This window comes from Catharus ustulatus, chromosome 11 (genome assembly GCF_009819885.2).
Source record: "Catharus ustulatus isolate bCatUst1 chromosome 11, bCatUst1.pri.v2, whole genome shotgun sequence".
NCBI lineage: Eukaryota > Metazoa > Chordata > Aves > Passeriformes > Turdidae > Catharus > Catharus ustulatus.
The window spans coordinates 17,375,982-17,390,393 of record NC_046231.1 but is presented as its reverse complement, the minus strand read 5'-3'; the positions used below and the strand labels follow the sequence as shown (position 1 = coordinate 17,390,393).

Below are 14,412 nucleotides of genomic sequence, written 5' to 3'. Positions count from 1 at the left end.
GGAGACTGTTTATATCACTGTAATTACTTTCATACAGGTTGTTAAAGTCAGATTCATTAGCTTAGGTTACAATGACCTGTAAAACATGCTTAAAACCCATTTATCCTATTAAAGGGATTTAAAACTTGCCTCCTTTCATGAGATGTCAGAGATTCTTGATTTATGGTTTGTTCATGCTTAAAAAGTAAAAGCAATTACCTCTCTTGCTATGGTAAAAGCCCACTGCCTCAAGGTTGCCAGAATTCATCTATAATTGAACAGCAACAGCTCTGATGTTCAGCTTGACTGACAAAAGCATTGGCTGTGGAAATCCTGCCTCGATGGTGTCTGCATTCCAGGGAGCCCTGCACCATCTGGCAGATCCTGTCAGGAGCAATTGCACCCCAGGCTGCATTTGCAGGGTGTTTCCTGGCAGTGGCAATACTTTCCATTTATGTATCCTCAGACTTTTGGGAGAACAAAAAATAAATAAATAAATAAAAAATCCCCACCCAGTTTTTTCACAAGTGCCAAGATTTTTTTGTTTGCACTCATTTCCTTTGAAGCCTGCATGAATTGGAATTCAAGTTAATTTCTCTGAGTGTTCCTAGAAATATGATGATTGATGCACAATGCCCTCAGGGGTTACATCATTTTAGGAATCCAGCTGACTTTCAAAACACAGACATAAACAGGGTAAAACAGACAACACTGTGACCCAGAAAAGATCCCAGAATCAGCCTCTTCAGGAAAAACACCAAAATTCACACATTTGTCCCAAACATGCTGCAAATATTATTAGTGCCCAGATGGGTGCTGATGGCTACATGTGGACTCTTGGCTTGAAGCAAATGAAATGTGACCCATTTTGGTTGTACCTCTGCAATGCTGTGCCCAGGTTAGTAAATTTACAGCAAAACCAGAGTGCTTTGACATCACAGAAACTGAAATTTCCCTGGAAACATCCTCTTGAAACAAAGAATACATACAAAACTTCTAAAATCTTTTCATATGCAACTACAAACAAATAAAAACCCTCACACATGGCAGAGGAACATGGGAATTATTCCTTTTTTTCTGAAGATAGCAGGGCCTCAAACCAGCTAGAAATAATTACATTTATGTTCATATTCATTAAATTAGACAAAGCAATTATTACCTTCCTCCCCATTGCTGTTTTTGACACCTCCTAGTGAAAAATGGGTTCTGACCAACCTCCTACAGAGCTTGAAAGAAGTTTTTGGATTAATCCTGCACGAGTCTGTAACACTCAGTGACCTGGAGCTCCCCATTCTCCTGCACCACCTCTTCTATCCACCCCAAACCCCCTTCAGAGCTCTCATTTCTGCACACTTTAAACCTTCTGAGCCCTTTTCCTTACCTCCAGCCACATGGGCAGTCCCACACATTAACTCCATGAAATGCAGGGTTGGTCCTTTGCAAGTGGCCACCAAACCTTCCCCACCACAGCCAGGCAGTGACACAACCACAAAAATTCACAATATTTTACAAACCTTCCCCAGGCTGCAGTGATGCAGGCAGGGCTGTCATCAGGGGCCCCAGGAAGAGGGGAAATGAAAAGAATAAATCAAGTTATAAAAACAAATTGCTTTGTAACTCACCTTGTGTCTCCCCAAAGCTGCAGATCTTCAGTTCCTCACATGCAGGCAGAGCAGGAGAGTGGCACCCCCAGGACACCAGCCAGGGAATTCCTTTGTAAAAAGCCTCCCACAGCTTTTACTTCTTGGTCACAAGCTTCATTCCAGAGGCTGGATCAGAGGGATGTGTTTAAAACCTGCCCTTTAGTCAGGATTTCCACAGTTTATAACCCCTTTTTAGTCTATACACATATATTTGTAATATATACACACTTGGTTGCTGTGGGACATTGTGATCTTTTAGACTACTATTCATCATCCTTTTTTAGGGTCACAGCCAATTTCTTCAGTTCCTCAGATGCTTTTCCTCATACCATGTACATTTTTGAAAAAATCTTATCTTTGAAAATAGGCCCAAATCACAATAATCCATTTGGGGTTTTTAATAGAACAGTTTCCACTGTTGGAACTCAACATCCTCTCTTCCCACTCCCAGATATCTTTGTATCACTTCAGCCTTTATGGCAAGCAAAGGACCATGACACCCAGACATTTGTCCTGGAGAGCAGAGTCAGTGCCAGCACCAACACCAACATCCACGTGGGCTTTTGGCCACAAACACCTACAATTTATTCTGCAGTTCTGCCACTCTCCCCATTGGGATTATTTGCAATGCAAGCCATTAGCAAAAGAAATTTACTTCTGATACTACAGCCCATTAAGTGACACATAATTCAATAATGTGTTACAACAGAATTATCTTTAAAACACAAAATAAGATCCCTGTAGGAACAAAACAATAACAACCTTTGATATCACAATTATTAGAGGCCTGCTGAAATATCTTTGTAGTTAGGTGAAGAAGCATAAAATGACTATTTAGAACAGACATTTCCTGGGAAATAAAAGTTATAAAAAAATAAAATTAAGTCAAAACTTCCAAGTAAATGCCTAATTTAATATGTCTGCAATGTGCAAGATAACATTCCTATTAGGAAAGTCAAGAGGAGAAAAAAAATTGCATTTTATAACCACAGCCAAATAACAAAACAACAATTAAAGATTGTTATGGAGATTACAAGGAAAAGCAGCTGACTGACTGCTGAGACAAATTTCAGTTGTATTGTGTGCCTTGGGGCAAAATTCCAGCCCGCAGAATTTACACCCAGGTTGGGTGTAAAGGGAAGAACAGCCCCGATGGAGATGGAGATTGGTTCCCTGGCAGCAAGCTCCCTCAGGCTGGAGGCAGCCAAACCCCCAGCTCCACATTCCCCTTCCCTTCCAGCTCACAAGCTGCCTCTGAGCCCTCTGACATCACATCCTGCCCAAAGCAGGGCATCAAAAGCTGCCCATCCCTTCCCCTGCTGTGGGAACAAGGGAGGGGATGTAGCACTGACCCTCAAAAAGCACCAAGAGACGAGACAGAGTCACAACCATCTGGTTACTAAATATTGTAATTTTTTATTACACATTTTTTCTGACACATCAAAAAATTAGGGAGATAAAGGAAGAAATTGGGAGATAGAGAGAGAGAAAAAAAACAGTCTCAGATTTCCTGAGTTCAAAACATTGAGCACATTTCATCCAAGAAAAGCAAAAGTCTGCAACCAGGGCAGTGATACAAACCCACAGGTGATAAACTCAGTAGCAAAAGCAGCTGTTGTGACAAAATGTGCAGGACAGGAGGGTTCCCCACTGGAGCACAGATTCAAATGATGGCCCAAGCCCTCTGAGTATCCTCTCTGAATTTACAGGCAGTCTTGCATTGATGTAACAGACACAGGACAGTGATAGAATAAATACCATAGCTGCAAATTAAATTGTGATTTTTGTCCAGTTGGGTGCAAGAGCACATCACACCAATAGGATTATGATAGAAGAGCTGGAAGTTGCTCAGAAAGCAAAGGGGAAAATGTGTCTACATTTAAAGCTCAGAATGTGATCACTTCTAGTTTTTCATCACCAGAAAAGAAATGCTTCTTGTCAAAGACAGGACACGTGGCCAAACCATGGGACTCAGGGGGGTGAGGATTTCTTTCAAAATACCACAGCCTTTCAAAGCCCAAGGATGTCACAGACAATGCAAAAAGGGAATAAGGTAGGAAAAATACACTAGGGGTTTGGCAAGGGGTATGGTATGGGGCACCAGGGAGGGCACCTGGTGCTCCTGGAATGAAATTAGGGAAGAGAAGCCACATGTAGATTGACTGATCTTAGCACAAACTGCCCCCAAAGCAGAGGGAGACACAGGGAGGTATCAGGAGAAGCAGGCAAAAACATGAATTCTTTGTAAACCCAGACTTGAGTAAGAAATTGTACAAAAATCAGAAGTGACATCAGAGTTTACTAACAATTAGATAAGCACAGGCATATACAGACAATACACAGAATGACCCAGATAGATCAAGTTAGCAGCTGTTACACCCACTATGACTATTTATATTACTGTAGGAAGGCAATTGCTTATCTCTTCATAAAGACCTTGTTCTGTTTCCATCCATTTCCCCCCTCCCAACAATTAATTTATGTTGTTTATTCTGGCAAAGAGAGCATGTTACAAACTTTAGAACTATACATAACAAAATTTGGGGAGAAAGGACAATCATTTCTCAAGTTCAACAGCAACAGAACGAAAACAGCAGACCCCAACATATTAGGCTGAAGATGTAGAGAAAGAGACTTGCATTACACAGTTCTAAGTCTCTTCAACAATAGGATTATATTTAATTTCTTACAAGATTTATGGTTGGTGACTCTCTAGGGGGTTTTGTTTTGCTTTAACAAAACACATTCTGCATCTCTGTGTTAGTGATGCCTTTAGAAGCAGACAGGAGCTGTATAATTTCATGAGGTACCTTACACAGAAAGCAGGATACAAAAACAACAGCAAAACATTGAAGTTCCTCAAAAAATGCCCCATCTGGGAATAGCTTTCTATTTACATTTGTCCACTGCTTTTCCCAAACATTACTCTTAACACAAAGATTTCCCTCTTTGCAAGGCAGTGTCAAAGCAGCTTAACAAAGACAGAATTATAGCAGTGTCTGTACAGAGTTCATCCCAGTGAGATAAACACCAGTGGGCACCTCAGAGGTTCTTGCCTTCATCTCCTGATGCTCTCAGCTCCCTTGGAGCAGAGCCAGCACTCAGCATCTTGCTGATGAAGAAGTCGTAGAACCAGAGGGGGAAGCAGCAGAAGATGCAGAGGGGGATGTAAGCCCCCCTGCCAGGGGTGTAGAGGCCCTGGGGTCTCCTGGCCAGCAGAGCATGCAGGACAGCACCCAGCACAGGGGACAGGTCTGGGGCACAGTAGGAGGGCAGCTGGAGGAGGTAATTCCTCAGCCCCAGGAGATATTCCTCTCCATAGGCCTGCCTGGTGTCTGCTGGCAGGTTCTCCATCAGCTCCTTCTCCTGCTTGTCCCACTGCTCTGCTGTGCCTTCAATACCTGCAACATCACAGGACAGCAAGATGGGGCTGAATTTAAAAAAAATAAATGTGCAATTAACAGCCAGAGCTGATCTACACTGGGTCAGTGCAGAACAAACACCTCAGTGCTCAGCAGCCAGGGCTCTTAGCTGGAAAAAGAGGAAAAACACGAGCACTTTGTGCTGCACAAGAAGCACAAAGTTCATGCCCCATTTGGCTCCCTGCTCTACCTAAAAATCCTCTCTCACAGCCAAATCAGCATTTTTTTCTTGCCCCCCCCCTCCCCACTTTGCCATTCTGCCCAGATTAATTTTGTGGGTATTCCCAACCAGTATTTGCTACAAACAATTGAGGAGAGGCAGGCAAACTAAGAGGAACAGGATTCATTTGGTATGGCCAAGTGCTAAGCTGCCCTTTCACAAGAGACATTAGTATTTCAATAACTAGTTTCCTGAAGGATTAGCTTTCTATTAGGACAGATTTAGAATTGTAATTGAATCTATTTGTCCACCCCATAATGTAAGAATGAAAGCAGGGGCTTCTCCAAGGGAATTATTGCCTGACTACCAAAAATTAAGCATTGCAAATAAAGAAAAAAAATCTTTAAATAAGTATTTAAATCTCGAATCCCATGACTCAATTTTACCCATAAAGCTGAGAACAGCTAAGCAGGGCCCTGAAGGTGAAGTCTCAGGCAGGTTCCACTGACCACACAAAGCTGTCAGAACCCAGAACCTCACAGGGCCCCTTCCCAGGAGGGGAAGGATTCAGGGAGGTAACATTTTATGAAAAAGACCAATTTGATTGACATAAAAAATGCTCTGGGCAGGCATGGGGTGCAGTGAGGGCACGTGCAGCAGGAGATGAGTCTGGAACCTGGGCAGGCTGTGCAAAAAGTGCTCAGTTGAAGGAGGAGGAGAATTTGGAACAGAAAGCAGCAGGAGCACATGGAGGAGAGGAGAGAAAAGATCGGAGGATACTGACAGCAAGCAAGCAGGATGACAGATACTGCAGATACTGCCATGCAAGACAGAGCAGCTGAATGGAGCTCAGATATTGAGGAAAGGAGGAGTGATGGGGGATTGAAGTGAGCCAGAACACTCAAACTGGCCACACAGTCAGCTCCAACAAAGCTGGAGCAAAGGGAAGGCACCAACTGCCTGGCTGCTGCCCTGTCTCAAAGCAGGGAACATCTCTCACTAAAGACACTGAACTTCATTTCCATTACCCACACACAGAATGGGGGAAAGGAGCAACCCCTGAGAATCCTCAGGGCTCTGTTTGAGGCTGCTGAACTACAGGGGAAGAGGAGAGGCAGAAAGAATAACCTAAAATGTCAAACACCAACCTGTTCTGAAGCCTGATGGATGGATTGCCGTGACTTTAATGCCCCATTTGGAAAGCTCTTGCCTCATTACTCCAGAAAACATGGACAGAGCTGCTTTGGATGCCCCGTATGCAGCATACCTCGGGAGTGGAATGCCTCCTGCAGGAGCAATAGAAACCTGGTAAACCTCCAGAGTGGCTCTTCCCAGCCTTTATTTTCATGATTTAGAAGAGAGATTGTAGCACAGCCAAAATCATGCCTCTCTCCCTGAGGTTAAAGGCAAGGCAGTGAGGAAATAATTCCTTGCTAGATGTTAAAAAAGTGTGAAAGTTGCAAATGAGCAGTTGCTTACAGCAGTAACACCTGGTAAGACACCTTGTAGGGCAGAAAAAAATAAACTGGACTGCATTTAAGGGTGAAAGCTGCTGAACATTATGACTGTTGATTAGAGAAACACAGAATGTTTTAGTTCATATAAATAGTGAAGCAGTAGTTTTATACTCCTGTTCTTGTCACTGCAACACAAATTTCAAGCCCCTACAATAAATCACAGAACAGGGTAAGTAATCTCAATCCCAGTTTTATAAAGGCAACATTTTTCCTGTTCCTTCCAGAAAGGTCAGAGAAAATAAAATAATGTAAGAGTGGGGAAAACCTCTGTGGACAAACCACAGCTGGAATCACACCCCAGGAGTGACTGGACTCCCTAAGACCCAGCACAGAAGCAGATCCCCTGCCCGTAGTTAAATTCCATCTTTTTCAATCCCAGAAACATTTGTTCAGATGGGAAAGCTAAGAGAACACACAGTACATTTACAAAAACAGTATCTTCCAAATGCAGAGATCTCCTCTGTCCCAAAAACTGGCAGATTGTCACTTTGTCAGCACTAGAAAAATACAAACATGTTTTGATTTGAGCATCTTCTTCAGCCCTGCCACTTCCCCAACGAGGCTGGTGTTACCACCACACCATCTCAGCCACCACAGGCAGTGCTGGGAGCAGGGAACAGAATGGACAATTCCTTCCTTGAGGCACATCCCTCCTTCTCCTGCCTGCAGGGGCAGCTGGGCACATCCTGTCTCACATGCTGCACACTCATCTCGATGTGGTTGAGTATGTTAAAGGAAAATGCCTCGGATACAGGGGAGTTTTCACAAGGCACTGGTGCTATTGGGTATTGCACTGGGATGACCGAGCTATCAACACAGGAGCTGTTTACACAGAGCCATTCCCTTGAAAAAGTCAGGCCATTTATATGTTAATTATTCCTCTGAATGCATCTGAATAAGCTGGATTGGTTTGAGCCAATTGAATCACATACTTTTCCCTCCGAGGTCAGGCTAACCTGAGCCCAGTTAAATGAGCCCTACACAGACAGGAATAGATTCAGCACAATGAGACCTCACTAACTTCTCCACTAATGTTTGACCAAAGGACCCCCAGACCCTGCGGTAAGAGGGAACTCTTCACCCAAACCAGCCTGTGTACAACAACATCTCTGCAGACAGAGTTTAAGCAGGGTCATTATCAGCTCCTGCAGAGGCAAACTACTCAGCACAGGGAAAAATGCATTTACCCCTTCAAGGGGGTTCAGGGATTCTCACCAGGAGTTAAGGCATCTGCCCCAAAACACCCACAGTGAGAGCTTCACTTGGGTGCTCAGAGGAAACAGAAAGATTCTGATAATTCAGTCCCGATTTGTCAGTGTCAGCAATGAGCCACGAACACAGACATGCAAACACAGAGCATATCTGGGATTATAAAGAGCAAACAGTGCCAGAGCTCTGCAGCCACATCCTCAGCACAAGGGGAACACCTTCACAAGTCACCCCAGCAATGCAATAGGATTCAGGGGGACTCCAGCTGTGCAGAAGGGAAAAGAAAAATGTGGGGAGTCCATGACCCAGCAAATCCCTAAGAGATCTTACTCCAAAATACTTTCCAGCAGCATGATCCCCTGCCTCTAGGAGATCTCATTTTCAAAGGAGCATTCTTGCTCCTCAGCTGTTGGCTACCAGATACTGCATTACTGTATTACATTAGTTCCTACAGCTTAGCATCTCAGCTGTCCTCCTAGAACAGAAGGTCATGTTATAAAGATATGCATGTATATATAAAGAAAAATTTATGTGGAAAGAAATGGAAAGGATATGCTAATTTTTTTAAAGGTTTGGATTTTTTTTTCATGGAAAAATACCACTTTGCTAATAAGCTAGGTCTAAGTATTTCTAAAACATCCAAAATATTTTTAAAGAAATATAAACACACAGCTCCCAAGTTATCAGCAGATAATCACAGTCTGAGATGGTCACAGACTTCTGCCTGAACATGTTACAGAGATACCTGTGATGTACCACCCATCTTTATGGAAGCTCACAAAGTTATCACTCATGGCATCTAGAACACAAGATCTCAACTCTACTAGATTTTTTTGTCACAGCATATTTTTAGCCACATTAAACTCTTTTTTAAAAAGTTGTTTTATGGGAGTGGTGTCCCAAACTAAAGAAAAACCTGGACTTATTACCTTAACATTTATCCCCTGGGTGTATTGACCACCCAGACTAACCAACACCTTCCTTGCATTATCTCCAGGCCTTGATTTGGTGTTTTAGCTCACCTGCCATGCTGGACATGTTCACCAGCCTCCCCTGCGATTTCCTCAGCAATGGCAAGAAGGTCTTGGACACCTCCACAGCCCCAAAGAAATTCACCTCCATGCAGTGCCTGTAGGTGCTCATGGGGAGCAGCTCCCCATCAGCAGGGAAGCCCAGGATTCCTGCGTTGTTCACGACACCCCAGAGCCCTGGGAAGGGGAGAAAGCACAAGGCTGTGACACACCAGGAAAACAGCTCCAGGGTCACACCAGTGAGCTGGATGGTGACCCCAGACCAGACATGATCTGGAGATACACATTCCCCACTCCTTGACCTTCCCAAATCCCAGAAAACAGAAGTCATGGACAGAAATGCCCAAGACTTTATCCTGGAAATGTTCTACACACCACAGTGCAGCCAGCAGTAAAGAGATGCACTTACAAGGCTACTACATCGAGATTTCCATTGTAAAGGGGGGAGAAAAAAGCTGTACCTGCATTTTGCACCTTCTCTGAGACTGCCAGGTAGGCCTCCTGGACCTGAGTGCTGTTGGTGATATCCAGCTGCAGCACAGAGAGTCTCTGGGAGCAGGCACGCCGCAGCTCCTCAGCCCCAGGGCCGTCCTTGTTCAGAACCCCAGCAAACACCACAAAGCCCAGGCTGTCCAGGTATTTGGCCAGTGCATGTCCAATCCCAGTGTCACTGCCTGAAAGCATCACAAAAAACCATGGAAAGTAGGTATGTCCAACACCATCATTTTAAAAAATTAATTAAATAAATTCACACATTGAAAAGCCATGCAAATATAAACAAACATATGATGACAAAGACCCTGAAATGCATAGGTCAGAAGAAAGAAAAGTTCAGATCTGAGGTTTGAGGAGCTGGACATTTAAATGTTCCTCAAAGATTGACAGGCCATGTTCTGACTCAGAGCTGGTGGAATCTGCTCACCCTCTGCCACTGACATATGCTCTGTCTCTATACATAGAGAAGAAATAAAGCCCTACTTTGATTTTATAAAAATATTCATGCCAAAACCTGATAACAGAAGTATCTAAGGGAAAAAAAATAAAAGAACAGGAAAAAAAAACCAAACAAACCACACTAATGTTTCAATTTGAAATCTCCAATGGACAAAACAATTATAAGGAAACAAGTTCATGGATTCTATTTGTTCCTTCCAAGAAATAACATTTATTTCATTCACACATCCACCACACAGATCCCTCAAATAAGCACTTTTTATTACAGACCAAGCCAAAACTAAGCAACTGTTGCTTTACCTGCAGAGCATTCCAACGCTTTCAGAAGCTAAGAAAGTTTCCAAATGACATTTTTGTGCTAAATCAGCTATTGAATTAATGAAAATTACTCCATAAGGAAAGAAACACATCACCCATGTCCCCACCAAGCCTCCCAGTGAAGTCACACAGGTAATGACAGGAAAGGAGTTTACAGGGCTGTGCTTCAGGAGCTTTGCAGAGGACAAGATTAGGAGGAAAATTAGGAGTTTAATAAATTAATACAGTTTTTACACTGCAAGGCATCAGCCTTTTCCACAATACTGCACCAGATTCCCCACTGTAACTACAGCACAGAAAGCTCCTGGATGCTGCTGTGCACTGGGATCCAGGATCTCCTCCAATTACAATTTACTGCATCAATGTTCAGTTGTCAAAACCTGAATGTGAGACAAAGGGCTGGAACTCCTGTCAGATATTTTTCTATTTTCTTATTTGTGAAAGAGCTGCAATACTCCCTGCTTAACCCTACTATAAACTTCTGAGGGTTAGTCTGTGATTATAGCACTCCATGAAAGATATCACAGTTATTCACAGCTCTGCTCCTACATTCAAAATATGTAATCAATAGAATTTGACTGCCAAAGAGACTCATCATAATCATGTTAGATGCTCTTTTCTGGATTCTGTCTTTTAACTGGGGCTTTAGTCCTGAAAGGTGAAAAATATTAATTCCAGGTGGCTTGAAGAAAACACGTACTAAATGTCTGGATCAATCAGTGCATCTTGAAAAAGTAGAAAATAATTACTCACGCTCTATTTAATTCCTAGGAAGAAAAAAAAAAAAAAATCAGCTTTTTGGCATTTTTGAAGTCTGCAATTTGCTGAAGATGCACCAGAGCACTACAAATATCACATTAAGCTTCTCCAGTCCTGACCTGACAGAACAAACCTGCATTCTTTGGATTCCCTGAAGAGACATGAAGAGGCCTGCAAATACCCCAGACACAGCAGATTTCTAAGTTTGGGGGTGGGGTGACTTTCCTTCTTTTTTTTTTTAGTGAAAAACCCTTCTTTTAGAACAAATCCTTCGTCTTTCATCATTCCCAGCAAGTACACAGTCACAGCTACACATTACCTAAGTTTTACAACAAAGTTTTAACTTGAAAATGGGCAGAATACAATGCAACTTGAACTTGGGATGGGCACAGCAATCCAAAGAAAGCAACAAAAGTTGTTTTTATCATTGCCTGATGTTGGGTTTGTCCCTGTTATTTTTATTCCAAAGCAAATATGATTTAAGTTTCTGACCTGTTATTGAAGTCCAGAGAAGCTTTACTCTTCCAACTCCTAGAATTTAAAGAGTCTCCATAAGGGAAAAAAAGAAAAAAGATAATTCCCTCCAAATCACACTCTTGTTTCCACACCAAAAATAATTTGTGGGTTATGAGAAGACTTATTTTAAGGAAAGCAGTCACTGTTGACTGTGACTGACCCATTACTGAGAATTTACAATTAACTTATGCTGAACATGCACCAAATCATCTCCCCAGGAATGGGAAGACCAAATTTACTGGAGAAATTCATCCCACTGCACACAGACTAACCAGGGACAGAATTTTACAACTCCTGTTACTTCAGATCTTGGTAGTAATTTAATTTTTAGGGAAGGTGGCTATTGCATTTACCACTAAAGTGTTGGCATGCCAGGAGCTTCTCTTTAAGGATGTTGGAGCTCTTGCTCCCAACTTAGAGGATCCACAGCAGAGTTTCAGCAATGGCTTTGAGCCTGCTCACATGCCCACAGTTATCCATGTGATAAAAGCATTTTGACCACTGGGCATAGTTTTCCCCTTATTCTGGTACTCCAGTGAACTGCTGGCTTAAATAAACAATGCAGAGCAGCACTGGTGCAAGGAATACCCAGAGAGGACCAGAACAACGTGGGACAGAATCCAGGGAGAGCAGCAGAGCTCGCTCCAGCCCCTGGCCAAAGGCTCACAAGGACACAGACACATGTCTCAGCCCTGAGGGGCTGAAAGGCAGAGGGAAAAAGAAAAAATAATTAAAATCACCCCTTTCCATGAATTGCCTGCCCAAGGTCTTGTCTAAACTGGAGACAATGACACCAAATCTGCTTAAAGGCACCTTGCACCTGCAAATGCACAGGGACACACATCCTGTAGCTGGTGTGGGGAAAACACCACAAAGAGAGAAATTTAACCAAAATACACATTGAGTAAAACTTCTGTTTCACTTGATGGAGGGTTTAATGGATTGCACAGGATTCCAATAAAGACAAAGAAGAGTCTCCTGACATTAATCAGCTGTCAGAGATGTCCAAACCTTCAGGACAGCTGTAGCACAGGTACAAGGAAAGCACATTTCCTTACTGGACTATACCCAGATATTCCTAACTCCCTTATATTGTTCTAATTCAGCTCCAGAGTAGACAAACTCCCAGAGAATGCTTTTTCCTCAAGATTTGCAGTCTGGCAAAGAGCAAGGAGATCCCAAGTGCAGGCACATCCCCTGAGCCTGCAGGAGTGGGAAGGGATTGCTCCCTATTCCCCACACCAATATCCATCTCCATCTGACACACCTGCAGGGACCAACCCAGCTGGCAGATAAACTGCAAGGGCAGAACTTGCTGCTGATCTTGTCCTCTCTCAACTTTTATGCTTAATCCCTTTATTAAAGCTTGCTAAATTATTTCCAGGTGTCCCTGTAAAACAAAATGAAATTCTGCTAGAAATTGCTATATAAACTGAAGCAACTTAATTCAGCATTCCAGAGGGGAAAAAAAACCACAGAAAATAAAACCCAGCAAATTAAGAGTGCAAGAAGCAGTACACAGGCACTCCAGTTTAAAGGTTTGATTAACACAAATAAGAAACATATAAATAAACAACACCTGAAGTTTCAGAGGAAACAGGAGAAAAGCCATAAAACTACAAAAATGCCATCCCTGCAAAATAAAAGTGGGTTTTGAGTAGATCAGAGTGGTAATAGAGACTGAATTAATTAGCTCTGAACTTTCCCTGCTAGTGAAGGGAATTACTCCCTCCTAAATGATTTCACAGAGGGTTTCAAAGAGATGGCACCAAACCAGTGTCATGAAATATGTGCATGACAGACACAGAGTGCACTGTGTACACACACACCCCCAAAAGACAACTGTACATCCACAACCAGCCCAATTAATTCAGGCAGACAAAAGTAATGTATGAATGCAGTGTTCTGAGGGCTCCCAGGAATTGTTGTCTCTCCTATAAAATTAGACCATGATAAGTATTCTTATGCTTCTTGCACCAGTTAATTTCACAAGTATGTCTAAAAAGCTCCTCGTAAAGATTAAACGAGACACTAAAAATAACAGCATCTATTAGGATGCTTTTCCACTTAATTTCAGAGCACTTATTTACCTGGAAATAAACATCTCTGCCAAAGCAAATAAAACAAGCAGGAAAGGAAAGGATAAAAGGAACCCTCGCAAGCATGCACTAACCCGAGGACAAGAAGTTTTCCTGCCCACTTGTGAGAAAAGGCAGGTTCTGTTTGTCTCTGCACCTTACCTGTGATGAGCACGGCTCTGTCACCCACGGGCAGCAGCTCCCTGTCCCCCAGGTATGCTGAGCACAGCAGGCACATGGCCACAAAGAGCCCCACGCCAGCCCCCAGCGTGGCCACACACAGCAGGGAGGGCAGCAGGCTCCAGAGCAGCACCTTTGCTGTGTGCACAGGGCTGCTCTGGGCCCTGCAGAGCATGGTGACCCCAAAAAGCGTGGTGACACCTGCACAGAGCCACCCTAGGGGGCTGCTGGCCACAGCATCCATCAGCAGCAGCCAGCACTCCACTCACACCCCACCAGCAGCTGGGTGGAAGCAGGTATTGCTAAAGGCAGTGTGTGTTATATAGGAGCAGGGGGTGGGGCAGAGCAAGGGGACTCTCTTTGAAGCTTTGACATAATCTCACTTACCCTTGGCATCAGCAAGGAGCAGGAGTCTTCCTTTCCTTACCTTTCATTCCTTCTGCCTGACAGCTCCACCTTCTGAACAATGTGCTGGCTGGATAATGATTGACAGCACCAGGAATGGACATGATGCAGCAAGCACTGGCTCCAGGAAAAGATTAACTGCTATAGTTTTTTATATCTTTAAAGTACACTTTCCTAGACAGTGAGAAAAGGAACTGTTTCCTTTATGAGAAATTGTTGGGCTTTCCTGCTTAAAAAAACT

At 43.2% G+C, this 14,412-nt stretch overlaps 1 protein-coding gene across 1 annotated transcript; it reads right to left on the bottom strand.

Moving 5' to 3' along the window:
* Positions 1–3,082: 3,082 nt before the first annotated feature.
* HSD17B2 (hydroxysteroid 17-beta dehydrogenase 2) lies at positions 3,083–14,049 on the bottom strand. Its single transcript, XM_033069760.1, has 5 exons — positions 13,749–14,049; positions 9,423–9,635; positions 8,953–9,138; positions 6,353–6,490; positions 3,083–5,023 (listed from the first exon to the last, which is right to left on the bottom strand). The coding sequence occupies exons 1-5, from the start codon at positions 14,008–14,010 to the stop codon at positions 4,665–4,667; spliced, it is 1,158 nt and encodes a 385-aa protein (XP_032925651.1). The 5' UTR covers positions 14,011–14,049; the 3' UTR covers positions 3,083–4,664.
* Between the last annotated feature and the right edge of the window lie 363 nt (positions 14,050–14,412).

What these genes read in the sequence shown, in the direction of transcription:
- HSD17B2 (XM_033069760.1), bottom strand. Translation starts at nt 14,010, where the DNA reads ATGGATGCTGTGGCCAGCAGCCCCCTAGGGTGGCTCTGTGCAGGTGTC. An exon ending in CAGAGCCGTGCTCATCACAG is followed by an intron (nt 9,636 to 13,748) that starts GTAAGGTGCAGA and finishes TGATGCTTTCAG; the next exon opens with GCAGTGACACTGGGATTGGA. An exon ending in TCCATCAGGCTTCAGAACAG is followed by an intron (nt 5,024 to 6,352) that starts GTTGGTGTTTGA and finishes GTGATGTTGCAG; the next exon opens with GTATTGAAGGCACAGCAGAG.